This window comes from Melampsora larici-populina (genome assembly GCF_000204055.1).
Source record: "Melampsora larici-populina 98AG31 unplaced genomic scaffold MELLAscaffold_18, whole genome shotgun sequence".
In the NCBI taxonomy this organism is placed as follows: domain Eukaryota; kingdom Fungi; phylum Basidiomycota; class Pucciniomycetes; order Pucciniales; family Melampsoraceae; genus Melampsora; species Melampsora laricis-populina.
This window is the reverse complement of record NW_006768782.1, coordinates 1244686-1268324: the sequence shown is the minus strand read 5'-3', so window position 1 is coordinate 1268324 and position 23639 is coordinate 1244686. Positions and strand designations below refer to the sequence as shown.

At 45.3% G+C, this 23639-nt stretch overlaps 7 protein-coding genes across 7 annotated transcripts; 2 read left to right on the top strand and 5 right to left on the bottom strand.

Moving 5' to 3' along the window:
* Positions 1–2236: 2236 nt before the first annotated feature.
* Positions 2237–2609, top strand: MELLADRAFT_106601 (uncharacterized protein; the record flags this gene model as incomplete). Its single annotated transcript, XM_007410045.1, has 2 exons — positions 2237–2331; positions 2363–2609. The coding sequence occupies 2 exons, from the start codon at positions 2237–2239 to the stop codon at positions 2607–2609; spliced, it is 342 nt and encodes a 113-aa protein (XP_007410107.1).
* Positions 2610–6446: 3837 nt separating this feature from the next.
* MELLADRAFT_106600 (uncharacterized protein) lies at positions 6447–6977 on the top strand (the record flags this gene model as incomplete). Its single annotated transcript, XM_007410046.1, has 1 exon — positions 6447–6977. One exon carries the CDS (start codon positions 6447–6449, stop codon positions 6975–6977), a length of 531 nt encoding a protein of 176 aa, XP_007410108.1.
* Positions 6978–8500: 1523 nt separating this feature from the next.
* On the bottom strand, positions 8501–9933 carry MELLADRAFT_86492 (uncharacterized protein; the record flags this gene model as incomplete). The annotated part of the gene is made up of 6 exons (XM_007410021.1): positions 8501–8525; positions 8682–8792; positions 8867–9138; positions 9203–9630; positions 9693–9749; positions 9813–9933. 6 exons carry the CDS (start codon positions 9931–9933, stop codon positions 8501–8503), a joined length of 1014 nt encoding a protein of 337 aa, XP_007410083.1.
* Positions 9934–10450: 517 nt separating this feature from the next.
* Positions 10451–12522, bottom strand: MELLADRAFT_63267 (uncharacterized protein; the record flags this gene model as incomplete). Its single annotated transcript, XM_007410020.1, has 7 exons — positions 10451–10742; positions 10803–11181; positions 11204–11477; positions 11544–11760; positions 11942–12025; positions 12147–12334; positions 12361–12522. 7 exons carry the CDS (start codon positions 12520–12522, stop codon positions 10451–10453), a joined length of 1596 nt encoding a protein of 531 aa, XP_007410082.1.
* An 866-nt stretch (positions 12523–13388) lies between these two features.
* On the bottom strand, positions 13389–15221 carry MELLADRAFT_86490 (uncharacterized protein; the record flags this gene model as incomplete). The annotated part of the gene is made up of 3 exons (XM_007410019.1): positions 13389–13807; positions 13928–13973; positions 14028–15221. The coding sequence occupies 3 exons, from the start codon at positions 15219–15221 to the stop codon at positions 13389–13391; spliced, it is 1659 nt and encodes a 552-aa protein (XP_007410081.1).
* A 5225-nt stretch (positions 15222–20446) lies between these two features.
* On the bottom strand, positions 20447–21086 carry MELLADRAFT_71897 (uncharacterized protein; the record flags this gene model as incomplete). Its single annotated transcript, XM_007410018.1, has 1 exon — positions 20447–21086. The coding sequence occupies one exon, from the start codon at positions 21050–21052 to the stop codon at positions 20687–20689; it is 366 nt and encodes a 121-aa protein (XP_007410080.1).
* A 1369-nt stretch (positions 21087–22455) lies between these two features.
* Positions 22456–23115, bottom strand: MELLADRAFT_71896 (uncharacterized protein; the record flags this gene model as incomplete). The annotated part of the gene is made up of 1 exon (XM_007410017.1): positions 22456–23115. A coding segment is annotated over one exon (504 nt), but the record flags the coding sequence as incomplete, so codon positions are not given.
* Between the last annotated feature and the right edge of the window lie 524 nt (positions 23116–23639).

Genomic DNA, 23639 nt, shown 5'->3' with positions numbered 1-23639 from the left:
CCGCTTGATCGAAAAACGTAGACTTGATGAATTTCTCATAGTGTGTATATACTTTAGTACAGTGCTGAGCTATCGCGTGTCGTTGCACAAGCATTCCCCTAGTTTGAGGGTTTATGAGTAGAAGGAGGTCCTTGAATGACTTTCGGTTGACAATTGCATATGGAAGATCACAGTCGGCGAGGAAATAGGCGATCAAGGTCTTGAGAGTCTCCACGTTGAGGGTTTCCTGTAAGTACAAAGTAAAGAAAGAGAGAAACGAGTTTGAATAATGTGAAGATGAAGTGATGATATCGAATGAAAAACCTCACCTGTTCACCTATAGTGCTTTGCTTGAAGTGTCCAATAACACTCAGTTGCTTCTTTGGTGCTGGACCATCCTCGAATAGTTTATGTTGAGACTTCAAGTGATTACTCATCGACTTGGTACTTCCGGTCGAGTCTTCTTTCAATTTCAGGCCACAGCTTTTGCCAGTCTTCGGATCGATAACTTCACAACGATTAAAGCCGTCTCCTCTTTTAGCACCTGGGATCTTGACAAAGTGAGTCCAAACGTAGCTCGAACGCTTGCGTTTGACGGTTTGTGTGGCCACTGATGAGGTGTCGCCATCGTCGGCATCGGTGGTATCTGGACGACTCGAGGTAGCTGGGGTGGAAGCGCGAGTGGAGGCTTGAGATGCAACACGTGGCTCAGTTTGAGCCATGTTGCATAGGATCGATGGGGAGTGGGTGGACGTGGCTCAGTTTGAGCCATGTTGCATAGGATCGATGGGGAGTGGGTGGTTGAGGGTTTGAAGAAGGATCAAAGTCTAACTTCCGAGGTCGGAAGGTAGACTTTGGGCGTGCCCCGACGGGGCCCCGTCGAGTAGTCGGGTTCGGGCGCGGGGTACGTCTTGGGAGCCGGGTTTTGTTCGGTTCGGGGTACGGTTCGGGTGCGGGATGGCTCATTGTCTATCAGTTCGGGGTGCGGGATGGCCATTACCCGCGTTTTTCGGGTCGGGGCTCAGGTTGAAGCGGCTCAGGTAGGCGAAGAAAAAAATTCTTTGGACCAAGAAATTTCACAAATAGGGGAAAACGTTTCATAAGGAGAGAAGTTTTTCCCTGCCAAATTTCATTTCCCTCACAGGCAAAAATGTGCTTGGGAGTCATAAGTCCCTCGCTGCGCTCGAAGCGTGCGAGACTCAGCGAGGGACTTAGTTGAGTTTACGGTAAACCGAAGAAGCGGGGGGACCCCTGAGAACGCTCTGAGAACTCTGAGAATCCCCCACATTCCCATGATATATGGGTTTCCATTAAATCGGAACTCAGATAGCCGGGGGCCGGATGGTGGGTCGAGTGGTTTCCAACAGGTGACATCTCCATTCACCCCGATTCGGGAACCTTACTCCTTACACTCTCCACCTCAACTACATCAACGATGATGACCTCCACCGTTCGATCCAGTTAAACATACATCCACACATCCACATCCCTACCCACCCGGTAAGAATTGATCTGTGTAACGACTCAGCTTAATGAGTCACATATCTTCGCCTTCTTCCCCTCCATTCTGCATTCTTACTACTCACTAATGATCATTCGAACTCTTTTAAAATAGGCGTTCACCCAATTGCTCACTACCATGCTCGTTCGTGACTTCACCACCCTACTCGACAACCAGTCTCCTTCCCTCTCGACCTCACTTACCGTCGCCGATTTCGTCCGATTTGCAACCCTGGCAGGCGAAGTCCACCACCGCGCCGGGAAATCCTTACGTCTATCACCCAATTGAAACCCTGTCTTACCCTTTCTTCAATCTGCTTTATCAATGCAACCAACCGCGAATCATCTTTTGGCCGATCTATGGCACCTATCATTCCCATTTCTGCGCGCGTGCCGAATCGACCCAGGAGCTTCCATCCGCGAACTCGGCATCCAACTGTCCTCACCCGGCACCACAAACACAAACATGCATGAACAATTCCTACGCTCACCACTTTCAAAATGTATTGTCTGCACACCAGACCAGTCATATGTGTTACACGTCCACTCTCGCATAAACGGCTACCTGCACGATATCGATGGCGTGCACACGGTTCAGACTGTCATTCTGAATTGCTCCAGTTAAGTTTGCTTATTTTGCCGCAACAGTCGATTCAATTACTGACTATTTCGCGATGCATCAGATCCCAAATGTGGGACAGTATATAGACCCAGCTATTACAACCGAGACGGCGAAAGACTTTATTACACGAAGGCCATGGGCCGAGAAGACGATTACCTTCATGTACTATGTCACTATTACATGTCTCGTCGATTAGCCTACATGTTCCGTGTCCTCCAAATGTTGGCACAGTAAGTTCTTCCACTTATGTTGCTGTCACAGTTCCAAACTAACTGCTATTACGTGGTATGGACAGTGTGTCGCATTTCAACCTGGTCAACTGGTACAACATGATGTTTGTAGAAGATACACCTGCTCCGACTTTCACCGCTGGCCAACTGTTTACTCCGTCGATGTCCGAGGAAGCGTGTCGGCATGGTCTGACCCTTCATTCTCTGATGAAGCACGCGGACCGTCGCGGTACTCAGCTGGTGGTCAGCTCAAGCGGTGTGGACAACATACGTTTTGAGTCGGCAATAGAATCTCACCTTGACCTCTTGTTGATAGAAGGAACAAAGTATAGAGACCACTTTTGTTCTAGTTGTGTCCGTGTGAAATCAGATGGTGTAGATAGTGAAACTGGCCAAGAGTATATTAAATGTAAGTTCCATTTCGATCTTTTCCTAACAACACATTTTTGTCTGACATGTTATGATTGCCATCTCAGCTATACGGGCCGTGGTCACGGATGGCCTGACGATTGGACACTGGCGCTGTAGCGCCTCGTCTGACCAACTGCGAGAGATTGCTCTTAAACTAGGCCACCCAATGCCCGAAGGACCTTGTACCAACAAACTTGATAACATCAATGACCGTTTCTGCCGAGATCATTTCGTGATACTGGGCAATCAATGTCGAGCTCAGCCGTGTTCAAAGGCCGCAATTACTGGTTCAGAGACATGTGAAGATGTTGATCACATCAAGGCCTGGGCGGCGTTCAACAAAAAAATCAAAGGGAACTTTTCTCTCACGTCGATTCTCAATCGACCAGGCTCACACCTTCCTACCGACCCGACTGTCCATCTTGATGCCGACACTGCGCAGATTCTGAACCTAGAGGTTTTACAGCACACAGATGAGTCGCAACGAGCACACGAAGCGGCGCGCGATGGGGGCGAGTCACAGGCGGCAGGGAAATACTTATTATCAAGAAGCCGAACGCACAACGATCAGCTGATTGTTGCACCATGCGGAATTATATTAGCCAGAAAGACCTTCTACAATGCGGAATCCGTGAGTGCAGTAAAGGTAGGTAGTTCACTGATCAATCACTTCTTCCCTAACATGTGCTCATGTGCTCACCATGTCTTCTATCTCTAACCAACCACAGGACTTTGTGGAAGAATCTTTTCCTCAACGTATGCCAGAGGTTGTCTTTTATGACAACGCATGCAGGTTGACCGAACACATCTACGCAGGCCAGTCGGACGCATCCCGGTGGGCGGGAACGGTGATCCCTGTGGATCCCTTCCACCACCGCTCGCACGCCGAGTCCGACGAGTTTTGCAAGCTATTCACTGACCCCAAGCTGTTTCCAGATATCCAAGAAGAGGGACGATGGATCTTCAACGCTTCAGCTGCCGAATTGACGAACATATGGTATGGTGGGTTTGCCTCCATGTGTCGGAACATGCATTCACTAGTCTATAACTTCTTTTTGGAAGAGATGGTGTATCTGAGGAATGCTTGGCTGACAAAAAAACTGGACAAAAGATCTGGAATGGAGTATCTTGGGGAGGGTGTCTTGTAGTTTTCTTTTGCGAGTTATCCAACAGGAGGACATCAACGTCCAATGTTTGACAAAATAGGAAATTGTCTGGCCAATAATTAATGAATACATGTCATCCTCTTTGCTCTTTGCTCTTGGCCTATTGTTTTGGACTGCAACTCAACTTTCCGTGGAAGCCCCACCATCTTGCTGTTCTTCATCCTGAAATATGAATTCCAAATACATGAGAGATTCATGCTCTGCCACATATGAAAATGTCAAACACTGTATTGACAAGATAGTGTTTGAAAAACATGAAGTGTGGCATGCTGAAAAGCTTGGTTCTTTCTATTCTTGATGTACATTATTCAAGTAAAAGAATGTCATCAAGAGAAAATAGGACACACAATGGTATGCCAAACCTGACTGCAATTGTTAAGATGAGTTGCCATGTATATACATATGAGAGTAACTGTCATTCTTTTTCATCATTAGCCGCATATGTATGAAAATGGCATGCTTTAAAGGCTGCAACCTCAAAGTTGAACAAAGAGTTCACTTGGTTGTTTGTACTTTGGTCAGTTCATGTGAAAATCCCACTACCCAAAAGATGAACAAAGAGTTCACTTGCTTTCCATGAACTTTGGTTGGTGAGTTCATGTGAATACCACTACCTAAAAGATGAACTCACCATACTTCCATGCAATTTGGTGAGTTGAATACCACCCACCAAAGTTCAAAAAACGATGAGCAAAGAGTTCACTTGGTTTTTTGTACTTTGGTGAGTTCATGTACAAAACCACTACCCACAACATGAACAAAGAGTTCACTTCCATGAACTTTGTTTGGTGAGTTCATGTGAATACCACTAAAGATGAACAAAGAGTTTACTTCAAACTTTGGTGAGTTCATGTGAATACCAATACCATACCACCTTCTAAAAGATGAACAAAGAGTTTACTTCCATGAACTTTGGTGAGTTCATATGAAGACCACTACCTAAAAGATGAACACAAAGTTCACTTGATTGAACTTTGGTGAGTTCATGTGAATATCACCTGCTTGCATATTTGTTATGTTTGACTCATTACCTTTTAATATCTTGACTGAATTCTTGTGAATATCAGAGAATTGATAGAGATGCACACCACCTACCTAACTAAACAATCTGCCCACCAAACCAAGGAACTGAAAATGAGTGATCTCTCAATATTTCCCTGGGGTTTGGGTATTTGGGTCTCCACAACCAAATACCTACCATGTTTGCTACAAATCGCTGGGGACCACTGAAACTACCAAATGTAGTTTCCAAATATGCTTGGATGTAAATTATGTCTCATCAGAACCACGTGAACACACAATGGCATGCAAAATGTGACTCCAATGTTTACTGTCTCCTTATCCTTATCTGAGAATCATCACAGTGATGTTGTGGTTGGATGAGAGCGCACTGTGATGCGATGACTCTCATCAAAGCCAGTTACAAACCCATTCCTTTCACGTTCAGACATAAAAAATTACACACAAGTAAGTCTTCATCAAAGGAGGTGTGCTCTCTACCTCATTTGGGCAGGGATGATTGGGTCCACATACATCATCAATCCCAACCAGCATCATGGTGGGTGAAAGGAATTCAACTGGGTGTGTGGACAAACGGGAGCCAAACCAAATGTGAAGGGATATGGGTCACCTATGGTAATGGCAATCATCAGTCAGACTTCCATTCTTGATACATTATTTCAGTCTGAGAGGCTCTTGGTTGGAACTTGTTTATCAAGGTTTCACAAGATTCCAAGAAGGAGTCTGGTGTTTTCTCTTAAACACATAAACAGTGTTCAAGAGCAAACACAAGACTCGGCCAGCAAAATGGTCTCCCCAGACAATTTGTCATTTTGATGATTGATTGCAGCTTCAGTCAGGTTGGCCTGGTGGATGCCACTCCTTTGGCTTTGGTGACAAATGATTGATCTTGGACATCATTTTGTCAAACATCAATGCCTGATGCTTTGTCAATTTATTTCAAAGCTTCTCATTGGCATTGATGTTTGTATATTTGTGATGGAAGCCTTATGTTAATTGTCCCCTCACACAGAGGAGACAACCATGTGTTGTCCCCTCTGTGTGAGGGGACCAAAAAGAGGGGACACAAGCACCCAATGATCCATTGGTGGATCATTTGGTTATTTGCAAACTTGGTCTAGCCATGTTTCCGTCATCCGCCATAACCCCGGGAGCCCTGGGGATTCCAAGTGGCCATAGTCTACACTGCGGGAAATTCGCTGGGCGTGAGCCCGGCTCGCGCCACCGTGACGTGAGCCACGGGTTGGCCCCGGTCTGAAGCCAACCAGAATTTATACCGACGCCTGACGTCAGCCATTGGTCGGTTGAGGACAGCCTTGACGACTGCCACTCATTCGTTCACATCCACTTTTTGATCTTTATCTTCATCACTTCCTATGCCACCCAGCAAACTTGGCTCCTGGACCTCATTGTATTTTTCCAACAATCAAAACCACTCAGTTTCACCAATCCGAACCGTGAATTAAATTCTCAAGAGATCTCACAAGCTCCTCAACCACATTGATTTTTCAAAACTCAATGCCTAAATCTAAAAATCTGAATCCGAGTCATGGGTCATCCTCAAGAAATGTCACAAGCTCTTGTCCTGAACCACATTCATCTCAACTTGATTCAATGCCTAGAAAACTACCTCTGAATTGCGAATCAAATCCTCAGGCAATTCCGCAACCTACTCAACCACATCCATTTTTTCGACATACAATGCCTGCGATCAAATTCACTGACCGGAGCATGGGATTGATTTCAGATGGTTTAAATGTCTCACAACCATCTGATTCTCATCAACTTATCCAAAACTTACCATCAGCACCATTACCATTACCTAAATTCTCTGACTCAAGCTTAGAAGATTTCTTTCACCCTAGGCTTAAATCAACACTTGGTAAATCTGCTCAAGTTGAAAAAGATCAAGAAGAAGAAATCAATGGATTTCTTAATGATGAAGACAGTGTCAATGATCACTTCTATCCAGAAATTTTAACAAAATCTTCCAGAAAACTGGATGAACGATTGAATGAGAATGAATGCAAAGTAATATACATTCTGTAATTTATGTATTTGTTTGATCGAATGTTCACTGCTTGAGGCTCTTTTTTGACTTCATCAATTTTTATCAATGAGCTCATTTGTACGGATGTATTATCTTTTTCTCTCACTTGCAAGATTAATTTGTTTGAGTTCATAGCATACATCTATAAACGATATTTGAGATTACATATATTCAAACTGAAGCTACTGTCAGTAATCTGGCAGTAGGCATCCTCGTGTTGCCTTTTTGATTGACTTCATCATTCTAGCGCGCATCAATGGTGAAATTCAAGTAGGATCATTTCATTCAAATGATTGAGATTGTTTGAAATAGAAATCGATGACTTTGTTCTTCATATCCAGGCATGTTTTGAATCGATTCCGAGATATTTGGGCTGCTTTCATGTTCAGATTGGTTCTAAAAGGATTGTGTTAAATTAAGAGGTACAGCAAGAGACAAATCAGCGATTTGAGATGCATGAATCGATTGATTGACTATTTTTGCTCCGTTATATTTTGGATATAGCAAACAACCAATTCTCTATAGTATCTCGTTTTTTGTAAATGTAGGATGTGATTGTTTCAAGCTTTCTTTCAAATTATGTAATGGATTTCTCTTTCAATGATGTTTAGGTTTCTGTGAGTTACTATGGATTTTGAAAACAAAGAGATACCAGTGCAGAGACTCCAAAACCATGTTTTGGTATCCAACAGAGAACAATCCAGATCAAGGGCTATGGGGGTGGGATGATCAGCTTGATTGGACGAGCGGAGGATTGGATGAATCTGTAGTCGATGGCGTACGTCAACCAGCTGGATGTCTTCAACGAACCAATGGCTTACGTCAGACGTTGGTGTGAATTTTGGTTGGCTTCAGACCGGGGCCAACCCGTGGCTCACGTCACGGTGGCGCGAGCCAGGCTCACGCCAGCGAATTTCCCGCAGTGCTAGTGGTATAGACTCTTCAGCCAATCAATCAAAGTGTGCATGGGTTCAAATCCCATGCTTGGAGTATTTGCACTGAAAGGAAAACTGGAGCCACTGTTGGCTTGCCTCAGACCACATCAGTTCAATGTCTCCAGAGTGTTATGGATAGCATCTGCATAACTTGAAGTATGCTCCACTTTTGGTTTTTTTACTACATCACCTTGTCTCATTACCTAGGAATGGTGTTTGAGAGTGGCAGTTTGACAGACCTAACTTAACTTGAATGGCAATGCAATTTAATGCAATTTTGACTTGAATAAAATTTTATAGATCTGGATCTTGATAACTTCTTGATTACATTTAAAGTAATCAAAAACTTATAAAATTTGTTTAGTTTTATATCATCTTGCTATTCATACTTGAAGGTAGGTAGGCAAGTGGCAAGTTAGAAATGGGCACCAATTTGATTTGTTAAATGAGTGTAAGGTATGCCAGGGGTGGCAGATGTAATTTGCTACGAACCAAGTTGGAAGAGACAGAAAAACAACAAAGATACACAAAGCACACATCAAACTCCTTGAGAAAAAAAAAGGTCGCGGGGGTAATGATCAGTAACACTACTGTATGTGCAAGCCATTGATGCTCAAGAGACAGAATACGCAGAATCAGGACACATTGAATTGAAACGCTATCAATCAAACAAAGCTCATCGACATGAGCACCTTAAACGCAAAATGTATCATACGGTGTTTGATGTATAGCAGCGTACCAAAAGCGCTTGCAGGTGACACTGCTTACCAAGGTAACACAGGCGCTTTAAGCCCCAGTCGCTTGCAAAGGCTATGACATTCATGCTCTTCTGCAAAATACTTTAGGGGGGTCGAGGATCGTTCTGCATGCCATTTGAAACTAACCAAAGGGTGTAGTTTAGACTCATGAACGAAATGAAAGATCTTATTTATATAGTAAGAACGGACACATACTCTCTATCCAGCAGGACTGACGAATATATGGTGTTTTCAGTGGCTTGGAATCCATACAGTAGAGCGCGGCGATTGTGGTGTTCATACGTAAAGTGTGTAAAGGCATACAAGAAATCTTCCATGGGACTGTTGCCTTCATGCTCTGGAGGTTCAAAGCTGGTTGTTGAAGTGGCGGTGCGCAGGTGGAGAACATTGATTGGGGCTTGCAACAGGTAAGTCTTATCATTACGAGTGTTTGCGTCACGGCGGCATAGGACATGGCTTTTGACAAACTGAAGCAATAAACCATATCAGCCAATGTGGGCGCTTTCAGAAAGAACCACTTTGGAGACGTACCCGAGTCATTGCCACAAGGTTGGCCTCCGGAACGGTAAGGTGAGGCGCGTGCCTCTTCATCTTGTTCTTGAACAGTTCCAACAGGGTAGCGGCGTAATAATCCTGCTGAACGAGCCGCTGGTATTGGCCAGCAGATTCAGCGGGGGTAACATCGGGGTCAGCAGTCATTTCACGTAATTCAATGTCGAGGTGTCCACCGGGGCAATCCATTTGGGCAGAGTACGTTGAGTAGTCCCAAGAATTGACTATGGTGGGCCCCATGATGACCTTGACATGGTTGGAATCGTAATGAAAGTGCTGGGTATGTACGTCCTGGCGGAGAGTTACCATGGCATCGCTTTTTTTGGGAATCAATGGCAGGTTGAGAGCTTGGGCACCAAGCGCACCACGTATATTGTTGTTCGCAACTATGGGTGGAAGAACTGGCACTGAGTTGGGAAATCGGGGGTCAGTGTTTGGTGGCCAACAAGTCATGGCAATGATGACGCACCACCGAATACGCCATGGCAGCCAGTATTCCTGGTTGAGTGGGTCGTCAAGAAGTGACCTGGAATCGCGGGAAGTTAGATAGGACGTGGTATAAGGGCAGGATAAATAGGCCATGACTGACGTTTAACGGCCCTTTTGCTGCGGTCGGAGAGACTTTGGGTGAGATAAGGCGCATGGCCATAGTCCAACCGAGTCATGGTAGTCACCGCCATCGGGCGGTTGTTCGGTATGTTAAAGAGCATGACAGGAAGAGCAGAAAGAGGTGAATGATAATCACAAAGAAAATTGAAAGGGAAGTGTAGAAAAAGTAAAAAAGGTGGGAAAGAATCAAAGGAACGATGATCGCTTTCACCTGACCTGAGCCCCTTTTGAGTCAAAATTTTCAGCGTGGCACACCATGTAAGGTACTCGGCTTGGCTTACCGCGGTGTGCGTCAAAACATGAAGCAATCAATTTTTGCAAGGCGCCAAGGCGTGAGTGGCCATGCATTTCAAAGCCCTTCAACTACAAAATGAATTTAATCAGAGATGGGACTCATGGCCGTACAGGTCAGTAAGTAAAGATTAGATCAGTTCCCCCTGGACCTGAACATTGGACACATGCGTGTTTTAAAACAAAATAAACATGATTCGATGAGGGTATGTAGAAGTGAAACCCTGAAAGTAAAACCCTTAATTACCAATAGATACAGAGGGTTTCAGTATCGAATAGCAAGCTCACCCAAACAAAAATGAATCAAGACATGCATACCAGAGGACATTATGACGCTTGCTTGCTGAGCCTTGCAACTCTTTTGAATTCTTGTTGGTAAAGGTTACGAGCGTCTCCTATAGTCGCTTTTGGTTGAGATCGGAACTGTGTCTCCATAACTTCGTGGTCCACCTCCGCGATCCAAAGATGATATCGGTAAACGGTTGAAAGGCACAACCGCCATTGCCGACCAAATCGTTCTGACCATTTTTGCTGGACATTACCTGGGGCGGTCTCCTTGTACCACGCAAGCAGGATGGACACCGGGAGCTTGGATCCTGGCCAACGTTTTTTCAGGGAGCTGGAAAAATCAGTCAGAAATAGAGCTTGTAAGCCGGTTCAACTTGAAGAAAATACTTACACACTGGGGGTGGCTGAGTCTTCAACATCACTGTCTTTATTTGAAGGAAGGTCCGGTGACTGTGAAATATCAATTACAGTCATTGCAGTTGGCCTTTTCGGTGAGGATTCGCTCGAACGGTCGCTCTTATCATCGGGTGCTTGCAGCTCACTGCCGGTCTGACTTTGGATTTTCATATCAGGTGAGGAGTTTGGAAGTAAGTGATCTTCCGAAGGCAAAGAACCATTAGTTTCAGCTTGGTTAGCGCTGAATGGGGAAGAAGGCATATCGCAAATTGGAGGCAGTTCGGCGGTTGATCGGAAAGCATCAGGCGGCAGTGGTGTGGTAGTTGTGCCATGGGGAGGGGGGCGCAAGGCCTCGGGTATTGCTGAGAGAGGTACTGTCACGTTTGCCAGACGCACCACCAAGCTGCGAAGATGGCTCTGGTAACGATGAGGATATGTTACAAGGGTTTCCCGCTGCGCGGTGAACAGAATCAGCTTGGATTGTAACATGAGGCGGGATCGCATAAACCGGACTCACCCAAGCATATAGCTCTGTGTCCCAAACGGTGAGCGCTTGATTCCACTGGGGGCCAACTACTTTCACTACGGCCTGGACCAAAAGTGGACTTTGGTCCAGGCAAGCTGTGGGCCACTGAGGGAACAGTGCAGTGATTGGGCGCGCTTCGGTTTCCTGGAACAGTACAAAGCGATCAGAGGAACATTCTGATTGCAGATTATATATGGAAAAAAATCTTACATCGACCCATAAGTAGAGAGTTACCATCTTTCTCTCATCGATGAGATTGATGGAATGCCGAGTCGCAGCTTGGTCCCGCTGGGCGCGATTTTGCTGGAGCATCGCATGAGTATTCACGTCAAGCCGACGACCAAGGGAATTTGATGATTGCGCCCACTGATGTGGACGCGCTTGGGAAGCAGGGCCCTTGGACAAGATCGCATTGGGGGCCTGGGTGCTGCTGGCGTGCGTTAGGAGGTGGTGTGGTTGGTTCAGCTCAATGTGGGGTTGATTATTGGCAAGTGTCCTCGGCAAAGTGGTGAACCAAAATCGACACAGCACTTTGAAGTATAGAAACAACCGATGTCAGGCTAAGAGTATGGACATTCGTTACATATATAGAAAGGAAATTGTCTTACACCCCGACAGAATTGTGAGAAACAATCTTTGTTGGCGGCATTTTTGTGATTTTGAGACTTGGCGCCTTCCAACATCCTTTTGCACTGCAAGATCGGTTTAGAGTGTGGCATCGGGGTAGGGGATGAATGGGCCAATCAAGAGCTGGGATAGGGATTATACGCAGCTGATGACGCGGCCGGTGTGTCCTCTAGAATCTGACCATACGGTGACACCCGGGGACCCCATTCGGTCATGTTCGAGATGATAGGCCTAGGCGCGCCAAGGTTGATCAAGGCGATCTCGTGGTTCAGTTGGTCACATCTCCAAGTTTTCCAGTTGTGCGAGTTTGACGGTGTTGGGCACTGGTCGTTGAGGAAGATCATATCAGTGTCCAGGCGGAATGTGAGAACTATCTGAGAGATACATCGACGTCACTCACTCCGATCAGCCACGAATCCTTATTGGCACGCTTGTAAACCAACGGGGTGAAGCACACGGGGCACCTTAGACCGACAAGACCATCGAGTCGAGGTACTGGTAGCTGAGCGTGAGGGTGAGGGTCGACCATCACGTAAGAGGCGGTTATGAGGGTTGGAACCATCCTATCGCGATTCCAAGTTTTTGACTTTGAGGGTTGGATGGCCTGAATGAGCTGGAGGATGATAACAGCGTGGGCATATTCATATTGGGGTTGGCGCATTAGATATCGAGTAGTATGCGAAAAAAAATTTTGGAGGAAAAAATTTGCATGAAACAAGGGGCGCTGAGGAATTGGTGAGGCTGTGAAAGGTCTCGGAGGGCAGGCTGTACGTTAAGGTTTTGGACTTACACCCCCCCGTTTTCAGCATATGTGTACGACATGTAAGTATGCTTAACTTGAAATTCGGTATTCTCATATTCTCATAAAATTCTCATTCTCACATTCTCAGCAACTTTCCCCCGGTTCTTCGGTGCTCCCGAAAACTCTCCCATCGGGAGTGGACCTAAGAGACACTTAGGCGTCCGAGGAAGGAGGCATATAGAGGGTTCTAAAAAAAATAATATACATGGCTTACTCGGTCAGAAAGCTGCTGCAGCGGCTGGACCAAAATGGACTTCGGCACCCAAATGGCTGTTAGTGGACAAAGGAAATTGCCGCTGAAGTGGTAATCACATAATCGGATGGTCGCGTATATAGGTTTTAAATGCCTCGCTAGACCATCGGCCCACATCTTGTATATAGTCCAAAGGTAAACCGGCACGGGCTAAAGCGGAAGCACCTCCTGAGCGCATCGAGTGCCCGGATTTCTCTCTCGAAAAGAATTTCCGGAAATGGCGCAAGAACCAAGACCTCGTCGGGTGTTTGCCCTTACTGGTGATGAACAGGAACGGTGAGATGAGGAAGAAATGGTCGCGGAACTTGAGATAGTCTAAAAGAGATTGTACCGGGCATGCGCCCGCGACATTGCATTTGCTGAGGATGACTGATCAACCGAGAAAAAATGGGTCGCTCTTATTGTACGGAAGAGTGTATCTGAAGAAACCACCGCATTGTGATACTACCAACGATGTACGCTTGATAACCTTCCGGTCATCCTGGAGACGAGAGTTATCTGGAACGGCCAGTTCTCCCAGACGGTGGAGACCATGGAAGCCAATGGTGATCATGGCGAGGAAAAGGACCGAATCGAAATGTTGGGGAGTGGAGGAGTGGACTAAGGACAGGTCCTGGAGCGTTAAAGGTTCTTTACGGAGGACCGGGGATGAAAATTGTCTTTTACACCCTTTCATCACGTCTCGGACTTCTTTGCTGTTGGTGAAGTCGGTGATGCGAGGAAAAGTAGGACTGAAAGCGGACGCAATGCCGGATAGATAGGCCTCTACAGTTCTTGGTGAGACACGCTGACCTGTGCGAGGACTAATGCGGCGACATGAGAAAGAAACGTAGGACATGAGAAGCTCCTTTGAAGGAACAGGCGCAAGTGACTGAGAGTGACAAAAATTCAAAAAGGAAATGATAGCGCAACGATATTTAGCCTTGGTGGTGGCCGCGAGAGCTTGATCAGCGTCCGCCTTAGAGATGGCGAGCAGAAGATCAGCTTTAGAAGGCGAAGACATAATTTAAACACTAGCGGGCTTGAAACCGCCGTCCGGAAGTGAGGTGAAAGCGTCTAGAGGCGAGACGACGGCGCTACTTATGAGTTTGCGAACATCGCTGATCTCGTTCCTCGACAGAGCGTCTGCGAACACGTTTTTGACACCTGCCAGATGGCAAACCCGCACGTCTGCCTCTGCCCTGAGAATGAGGGTAATGATCGCAGAGAATAGGGGTCGAACTTTCTCGATCGGACGATGTGAGAGGAAAAGGTCGCACACATTAGAAGAGTCGGAACAAATGAAAAGCTTCTTTGCACCCCGTGCCAGACCGATCAGGATCGCGTGAGAGGTGGCAGCTAGTTCTGCCCAGTATATGTCGCGCAACGGTAAAGGAAATTTGAAATGAAAGCCCTCGATCGAGTTAGGAAGCCAAATACCCAACCCTTCCGGGCACGCGTCGGCGGTGCATAGAAAGTCAGCATCTCGAATTGACCAGATGGAAGCGGATAGAAAGAAATTTCCCGGAGAACGCTCCAAGTGATCAGCCAGCCATTTGAAATCTAACTGTATTGTCTTGTTGTGCGGAACAACTAATGACTTGTATTCCTTGCCGCTGATTTTCTCCCAAGACGACTGAAGCGCCCAACGTCCCATTGGGAAAGAATTGAGACCCCAGGAAGCCCACCCTAGAATAGACTGCCATTCACGTAGAGTCTTCTTTTTCGTTAAGGTAAATTCGCGTAACGCTCGAACTAGATCTGCCTTCTTGTCGTCTGGCAAGGAAAATGAGAGCTCTTTTGCACGCACAAAATGGCCTATGATTTCTATATCGATGCCTTGAATTTGTTTCTTCCATTCCCAAGGAATGTTCAGTAAGTCGAACAGAAGCAAGAGTTTTGCTTGGTCTAGAGGGACCTTGTGTCCTCTAAAATCTACCATAGAATACAACGGACTGACGCCCCAAGTGTCGTCCATGAGATTGTTCATGCGTGAAATGCCAAAACGAGTTCTTGCAATCCAAAGAACCAAGGAGAAGAAAGAGCACCATATCTTGGGAGAAGCAGCTGACCCGAAATTTGCGCAACGATCTACATGAAACAGGTTATCGATGCAGACTATTTGCCGCAATTGCCAAGCAAGGGCCATCGCTAGAATCCGATAGGCGTTCTGAACGTCAGATTTCCATAAAACCAACGGCACTCCTTTTTTCGCCAATTCCACCATGTACGGGGCGAATGATATAAGCGAATCGAAAGATACCCTGACTTTGTCTTTGATGATGTGGTCGTTCAGAGCTGGCTTGCCATAGCTCATATCGGTGCATACACGCATCTTGGCTGAACCTTTCTTGGACACTAGGAGCAGGGGGGACACCTTCATGCCGGGTAGCAGGGTGTGGAAGCCGTGTGAGTACCTGCCAGCTTTGACTTCCTCGGCGCAAGCCGCCGTTAAGAGTTCCGGCGCCTGGTCGCAGACTTGTAATAAAGTAAGGAATGGGCGCGTGACTGGTAAAGGATCACGAATTAGTGATGTCAAAAGAGCGCTGAGGCTACTATCACTAATGAGTGATGAAAGTGAGATATGCACCTGGTAAAGGATCACGAATTAGTGATGTCAAAAGAGCGCTGAGGCTACTATCACTAATGAGTGATGAAAGTGAGATATGCACCTGTTGTAAGGTAGCACGGAATGAAAAAAGACACAAGATAAGAGTTTGAGTCAGGAAACAATTACTGCACGCAAACAACGGTCTTTTATATAGCTAACTTTCCGATACATAGGTTAATAATATCTCATCAGGATTGCGACTCTCATTCACTGCTTTGGGACAAATATAAAACATATGACTATAACGAAGAGAAGGAGTTAGGAGTTGTTGGATACCATGACCAATTCGGAATGGTGGTTATACTTCCTAATCGGGATGTTGGCTATTGCAATGTTATCTCAATACCCCCCCTCAATCGCAAACATCCTAAGATCTAATTAAACTTCTAAGATACTCATGTTGTGGACGAGGAAGTGACTTTGTACACACGTCGGCCAGCATTTCCTTTGTGGGTATGTAGGTTGCTTTGATGATGTTGGCCTCGACTTGCTCCCTGATCCAGTGTAGATGAACTCCAAAGTGCTTTGATCGATCCTTAAAGAGAGGATTCTTCTGCAATGCGAGGGAGCTTTGATTGTCACAGAGAAACGGCGTACCACCTGATTGAGTACTTCCTAAGTCATTTAAAATCCGCCTTGACCAAACCGTTTCTTGAGCAGCTTCATATGCAGCACGGTACTCCGCCTCTGTTGATGAAGTGGATACCGATGGCTGCTTCCTAGAACGCCAACTCACACAACCATTACCTACCTTTGAGATGTAGCCAGATGTTGAGCGTCGAGTTGCTGGACATCCTGCATAATCTGAATCAGCAAACACCTTTAATTCCAACGTTCCACCACCTAATACCAACCCGTCTTGATAAGTACCTTGAAGATAACGAAGTACACGCTTGAAGGCCGCCCAGTGTTCAGGACCAGGCTTCTTGAGATGCTGAGCAAGCTGTCCGGCCGTGAATGCCAAATCAGGTCTAGTACACAGAACTAAGTAGTTGAGAAGACCAACCGCTCGATTATAGTTGATTCCAGTTGATAAAAACTGCTGGTGTTCTTCATCGGAAGCCGGAGTGAGATAGGTTCCAGGAATCATAGGGGTTGAAACTGGGTGACAATCCTTCATTCCGTACTCGTCAAGCATATTGAGTATGTACTTGTCCTGAGTGAGAGTGATAGTGCGTGCAAGATGATCTCGTTCTAGACGCATACCTAAGTAAAATGAACATACACCCATATCTTCCATCTTGAAGCGTGACTGAATAAGTTTAGAGAAACAATCGGTGTTCTTGCCCATAATCAGCATGTCATCGACATGTACATGAACAAAGCAACGCCACGAAGGATCGTTTGAGATAAAGAGACACGGATCTGACTTGGAAGGAGTGAAATTGATTGTTGAGAAGAAGGATTTGACCATATTGTACCAACACCGAGGAGACTGTTTGAGGCCATACAGTGAACGATTTAAAAGAAGAACAATGTTCTTACCAGTGAGCTTTGGAATATAACCTTGTGGTATCTTAATGTAGAGAACTTCATCGGGTATGCCATTGAGAAAAGCTCCAACTGCGTCCATAAGCCGGAGTTCCAGATCATCAATTCCACATATGCTTAGAGCAATACGCATACTTGCAGCACGACCGGTAGGGGCATAGGTCTTGTTATAGTCGAGTCCAGGGATTTGAGAGAACCCTTGCGCACATAGTCAAGCCTTGTGCTTGATTACTACATCGTTCTCGTCCGTCTTCCTTCGAAACGCCCAAGTCGTGCCGAGAGCATGCGCACTGTCAGGGAGCTCCATCTCAGTAAAGACACCCATTTCAATAAGTGAGTTCAGTTCTTTTGAGATGGCCTCCTTCCACTTGGCTGAATCTGGTCGGTACATAGCTTCTCGATACGAATGAGGTTCTGAATCTTGACTAGCTAGGTTTGCTCTTCGCATTGAGGTGAGAGAACTGACGGCAAGATTGGCTCGGCGTCTGGTGGTGATGATGTTCGATGGGTCGATCGAACTTGAGATAGCTTTGGGTGCAGGGATAGTTGCAGGGATGTAGGAGAAATGAGGGCGACCTGAACTTTCGTCTTCTTGTTGATGCTCATCTTCGATTTGAGGATCTTCATCAACCGGAGGTTCTTCATCACACTGAGGTTCTTCTTCAAGCTGAGGTTCATTTAAAGAGTCGACTAGTTGTTTGTTTGGTAGAATGGAATCAGAAGAATAAGAAGTGGTATCAAGTTCAGACAGAGAAGATTTAGCAATGGATAGATCTTCATCAGCTGCTAGAGGGTGAATTGGTGAATGCGGAAGTGGCTGTTCAAAGCTTGAATCTTCATTAATGTCTTCAAGAAAATGTTCATCAAAAGTACCAAACTTCTTTTCGAACTCAGCGAGAATGACAGGATCAGAAAACAGAAACACACTTTCATTGAAGACTACGTCGTGACTAAATACTACACGATGGTCATCAAGAAGGTAAACACGGTAATTGTGCATGGACCCCTGATACCCGAGGAGAACTCCTTTCTTTGCCACATCAGAAAATTTGCTTGTTCGACGTTCTTTACCAACGTGAACATAAGCAAGGCAACCAAACACACGCAAGTGAGTGAGAGAAGGTGGTTTACCAAACCAGTTTTCGTAAGGAGTGACGAAATTATCTCTAGCAAAAGGAGTTAGATTTTCGAGATAAACTGAGGTTGATACGGCTTCTGCCCAGAACACAAGAGGTAAACTAGCTTGTTTAAGTAATGCTCTAGCCTTCTCAGTAGTTGTGCGATTTCCTCGCTCAGAGATGGAATTCTGCTGAGGAGTATACGGAGCAGTGAAGTCCATTCGAATTCCTTCATGATTAATGAACTCAGTAAACTGCTTTGAAGTGTATTCTCCGCCGTTGTCATTGACAAGAGTTTTGATTTTAAGATTGGTTTGATTTTCAACTAAGGCTTTAAATTGAACAAAATATGAAAAGGTTTGACATTTGGTTTTGAGAATATAAACAAATTTATAATTGGACTTTTGATCGGTGATTTTAAAGTAATATCTACCGCCGCCAAGAGAAGGAGGAGTAATTAGGCCACTCAAATCACTATATAACACAGATAGGCGATCACAGGCGATGGGAAGATGACTTTTAAATGGCAGACGGTGATGTTTAGAGAGAATACAAGGATCACATGAATCAGGATGGATAGCTCCAGGAAAAGCTTTCTCCAAGGGGACTCGTCCAGGATGGCCTAGGCGCCTGTGAAGAGTGACAGAGTCAATTTGAGTCGAAGCGGTGAGTGAGAGTGAAGTTGACTTGCCCATGTCGAAGTTAACTTCCATAACTCCACTCTTAGTGTCTCCAGTGAGAACCACATCAGAGCCAACAACGACATTGAAACTAGCATCTGGACTGAAGTTGAATGTACAGCCTTTTCTAACCAAGGCGACCATACTAACCAGATTAGTTGAAAGTTGCGGTACATGGAGACAATCCGTGAATGATACGAGTTTTCCATCGTGAGTACCTGACACAGTTCCGGTTCCAATGGCATTGATGTGTTGTCCATTTGCGACGTGGATGGTAGCTTGACAAGGTCTATAATCAGTAAAGCAAAGTCGAGAGCTGAACATAGATTGCGAGGCGCCAGAGTCAAGAACAGGTTTTCCGGTAAGTGTAGCATTGAATACGTAAGTAGTGAGAACCGTACCGCTAATGGTTGCATTGGCTGAACTGCTGTTATTGGAGCGATTGATGTTCCGGACTGGCTTGAGTTCAGGATGAGCTTGATAACAACGATCTTCAGCATGAGATGATAAAGGATTATGAACTCCATTTGAACAACGAGGATAATTAGAAGTGCGTCGTTCAGCTACAAGAGCTGCAGGAGGAGGAGTGGAACTAGGTTGATAATCGAGAACAATCTGTTGCAAATGCTCAAAGACTTGATTTAAAGTTAAAAGAGTGTCGGCAGTCTCTGCTGAATGAGCCAATAAATCTCTAGTTGAATGGTAACGAGGTGAAAGTTTGTATAAAAGCATATGAGCTAGGATATCATCATCAATCTTGAACGAGACTTCAGTCATCTCATGAGTTATTTTACGATACTTGGAAAGAAAAGATGAAAGTGAATTGTCGGAACATTTTAAATTGAGAAACTTGCGAAGAATACGAGCACGGTTTCTGGCTTTAGTAGAAGCATAGAGTTTAACTAAAGCATCCCAAATTGCTTTGGGATCCTTGATGTTAGTAGCATTGATAACTAGGGCTCTATTCTCAGGACTAAGTTTTCTGGAGATAAAACCTGCAGCCTTCTTTCGCCGACGTTGATAGTCGAGCTTGATAGCGGCAGTTGCATCTTCAGCAGGTTCCGTTTCAGTACCGTCGACGATGGCGTCAAGATCGCCTTCCATGAAGTGTGCGAGCATGAGAGGTTGCCATCGTTGCCAGTCTTGCTCCAGAGGAGCAATATGCGTGGCTTCGGAGGAGTTTTGGTGATTCGACATTACCTGAGTAATGTGTGAGTGATCGTTGTTGATGATGGTAGATGGAGTGGATGGTGCAGGCGTCGATTTAGATAGACCGTCGCTCATAAGAGTAGCTGGTAGCGCTTGAAACTGATTAAGTTGAATAGGCTGGGCTCATAACCTAATAAAGTAAGGAATGGGCGCGTGACTGGTAAAGGATCACGAAGTAGTGATGTCAAAAGAGCGCTGAGGCTACTATCACTAATGAGTGATGAAAGTGAGATATGCACCTGGTAAAGGATCACGAATTAGTGATGTCAAAAGAGCGCTGAGGCTACTATCACTAATGAGTGATGAAAGTGAGATATGCACCTGTTGGAAGGTAGCACGGAATGAAAAAAGACACAAGATAAGAGTTTGAGTCAGGAAACAATTACTGCACGCAAACAACGGTCTTTTATATAGCTAACTTTCCGATACATAGGTTAATAATATCTCATCAGGATTGCGACTCTCATTCACTGCTTTGGGACAAATATAAAACATATGACTATAACGAAGAGAAGGAGTTAGGAGTTGTTGGATACCATGACCAATTCGGAATGGTGGTTATACTTCCTAATCGGGATGTTGGCTATTGCAATGTTATCTCAATAACTTGGTGGTTCTTTGTATAGCTGATATCGTCCGAAGGCAGCTCGCTCATGGGCCAAAAGCCGTGTCGAAGGCCTCTAACCACCGACTTTACAAACGGTTGATTCGGGTGGTCCTTGAGTAGAAATTCGAACATATTGACATCTATAGGAGATACTATCTTGAAAAATTCTTTGTACTGCTTCAAAGCAAAGGCTGCTTTAGTGTCGACTGACAAAGGCGGGGGTTCGTCTAGAGGACTCGCCCACAAGCTGGAATCGATGGCATTCGAGTATCCGGTTGCACCTGGCCACTCCCATTCATAACCTCGCTTGAACTTCCTAGTTCCGTATTCTCTATCTGCCATCTCCCTGATGATGTCGTCCTTGAATCTATCAACTTCGGAGCGCGTAGATGATGAAGGGAGTGGCTTATTTGGGGTGGAAGCATCTTTTGTGAGAGTCGTTGCACCCAAGCACGTCGCAGACACCATGTATCCTGCCACACGTCGGCGGATCCGGGCATTTGTTGACGTTCCATCCTCCGCAGATCTGTTGGTTCTTTGGGAGGTGGCTCGTGTCCTTAAACTTGAAACCGTCTTTGGGGGAGCGCGGTGCACGAGATCGTTCGGAAGGAGCTCTGAGAAGAGGTCTGGAAGAACTGCCTTGGGTAGGCCTGAAAACTTCTCCGGTGGTGCGTCTAGACTCGCTTTTCGGCCATGCCAAAGCCTTGACATGGTCCAATTCCCGACTATCGAAATCGGCGAAAGAAAGATGTCTGCTTGCTGCGAACACCTTTCGCATTTCAGCGTCGTAGCGTATGATATCTCGCCAGTTTCCCTAGAGGGCATATATTTAAACAAGCATAGCGTCAGTGGGAGAGCCACAAATGTTGTTATCATATCTGGGATTATAAGTAAAAAGTTATCGCGTCATCCGCTTTAACCACTCGTCGTGGCATGCCACACGAACTGATATAAGTAGATATAGAGAGAGTTTTAGATACCTACCCTACGGGTGAATATGATTTCCAAAGATTTGACATGCTTGGTGTATTTTTTGAACGAAGGGGCAGCTGCCGGCTGAAGTATTCCACCGAGGGATCGAAGAAAACCGGTAAATGGGTAGGTAAATGTATATGAAACATGTTTCGCGTATATGTATAGAATTAATGTAGATAGGAGGATAAGAAATAATTCGTCAATAATGACTCTTCTGTATAACTGCTTCTTCATCAGAAGAGGGGGTGTAGATGACGCGAGATGCTAAATGATATCTGGCTCATATAAATGGCGGTATGAGAGGAACCCAAAAACTTTGACAAATGTAAACTTACAAAGGCTGCCGAAAGAGCTTTTCGTAGCAGGCTGAGAGCATTCCTCCACTCGCCAGACTCAGTGAACTGGCGGGGTTTGATCTTAGCTGCTGCATCCTTATCTGTAGATTTGTGAACATGTTCGGAAGAATCTGGGATGACTCCTGCATTGATTTTTTCAAGTTCGATGTAGTTGTACTGCAACAGATCCCAAACCAAAGCACTGGGAAACTCGGCGGGTTTGTCGCCGATCCAACAGAAAGAATCCACTGCATCTTTGAGTGTGTTGCTGCGATATTCGTCTCTATATCGTCTAATTTCTTTAGATTCTTGAGCCAGATCTTTGTCGTTCTCATCTCTTCGTTTCGCAAACGAGTATTCGTATTCAGAGTCTGCTGAACTGGAACTATCGGAAGAACTGTGACGGCGAGAACGTCTTTTCCTCTTCCGTTTGTTCTTCTTTGATCTGCTTTTGCTTCTATCTTCGTCATCTCTATCTTCGCGTTGTTCAGGTGGTTGGGGATATCTACCCTCCTGCTGTTGCGCGTCTTGGTTGTTAAAACCTCTACCTGGTTGTTGTTGTTGTCAGAACTGGTCTTGTTGTTCTTGTTGTTGTTGTTGACCTTGTCGATTCTCAAGTTGAGGCGTGTTACCCATATGAGGGGTTTGTGGAGGGAGAGGTGGGAAGATGTAAGGGACTTGGTTTTCGATAGGAATGTCTTGGGGAGGCGCAGGCCCTCCGATGGGATAGCACCACCTATTATGGCGTCTGTCGATCTCCACTGCTTGTATAGCAAAGGCTGAAAAATGTCGATGGAACTCAGGGTGCGTGAACGGAATATAGACCGCGAATTCCGCCCTAAGTGCCAACATTGAGTATGCGTTGCACCCTCCATAATGTTCGTAGTTCTCCAATAAATTGAGAAGGCATTCTGCCACTGTTCTGTTCTGATTAGCGGCATTAGGTTCCATAAATCGTAGTTCTATGAGCAAACTTTATAAATAGCTCTAAGGAAGAAAAAAAAGAAACCCAAGCACGGAAACGCTGAAGAATACGATCAATGTGGGAGACCGTTGGTGGTGTGTATGGATGTTGTGTATGAAGAGATGGAAGATGAGAGAATGAGTAGGAATGGAAAGGAGAGTTTCGATCCTACTGGGAGTTGAGAGACAATAGTTTACACTATGTAGATTCATTGTCTTGGTAAACTTTTGTTGAATCATCTTCCTCATTCGCAAATCCATTTGGTGGTTGCTCGGACAAACGGTGGTTTGTAGTCCGTTGATCTTAATTCTTCCTACCGTGCTTTCCCTTTTTAGCCATCCTTCACCATATTCCACTGAGTTAATCGAGCACCAACCACGATACTTACTCAACCAGTTCAAACTTCACAATCACTTTGTTGAGTTTATAAAACGGAAAACAGACACTCGCAACTTTCTACATACGCATACATAGCTTCATTCACAGCTAAACTTGTGTAATAATCAACCATCAGGTGATAAGTAAAACATTTTAAACAGGTGGATAAGCCATATGATCACAATTTGATGAGCATTCCAAGCAGATCCACATTTCAAATCCATTCAAGCTTGGCTTACATATCTTCACGGAAATCAACTTTGAAAAAAACATAAAC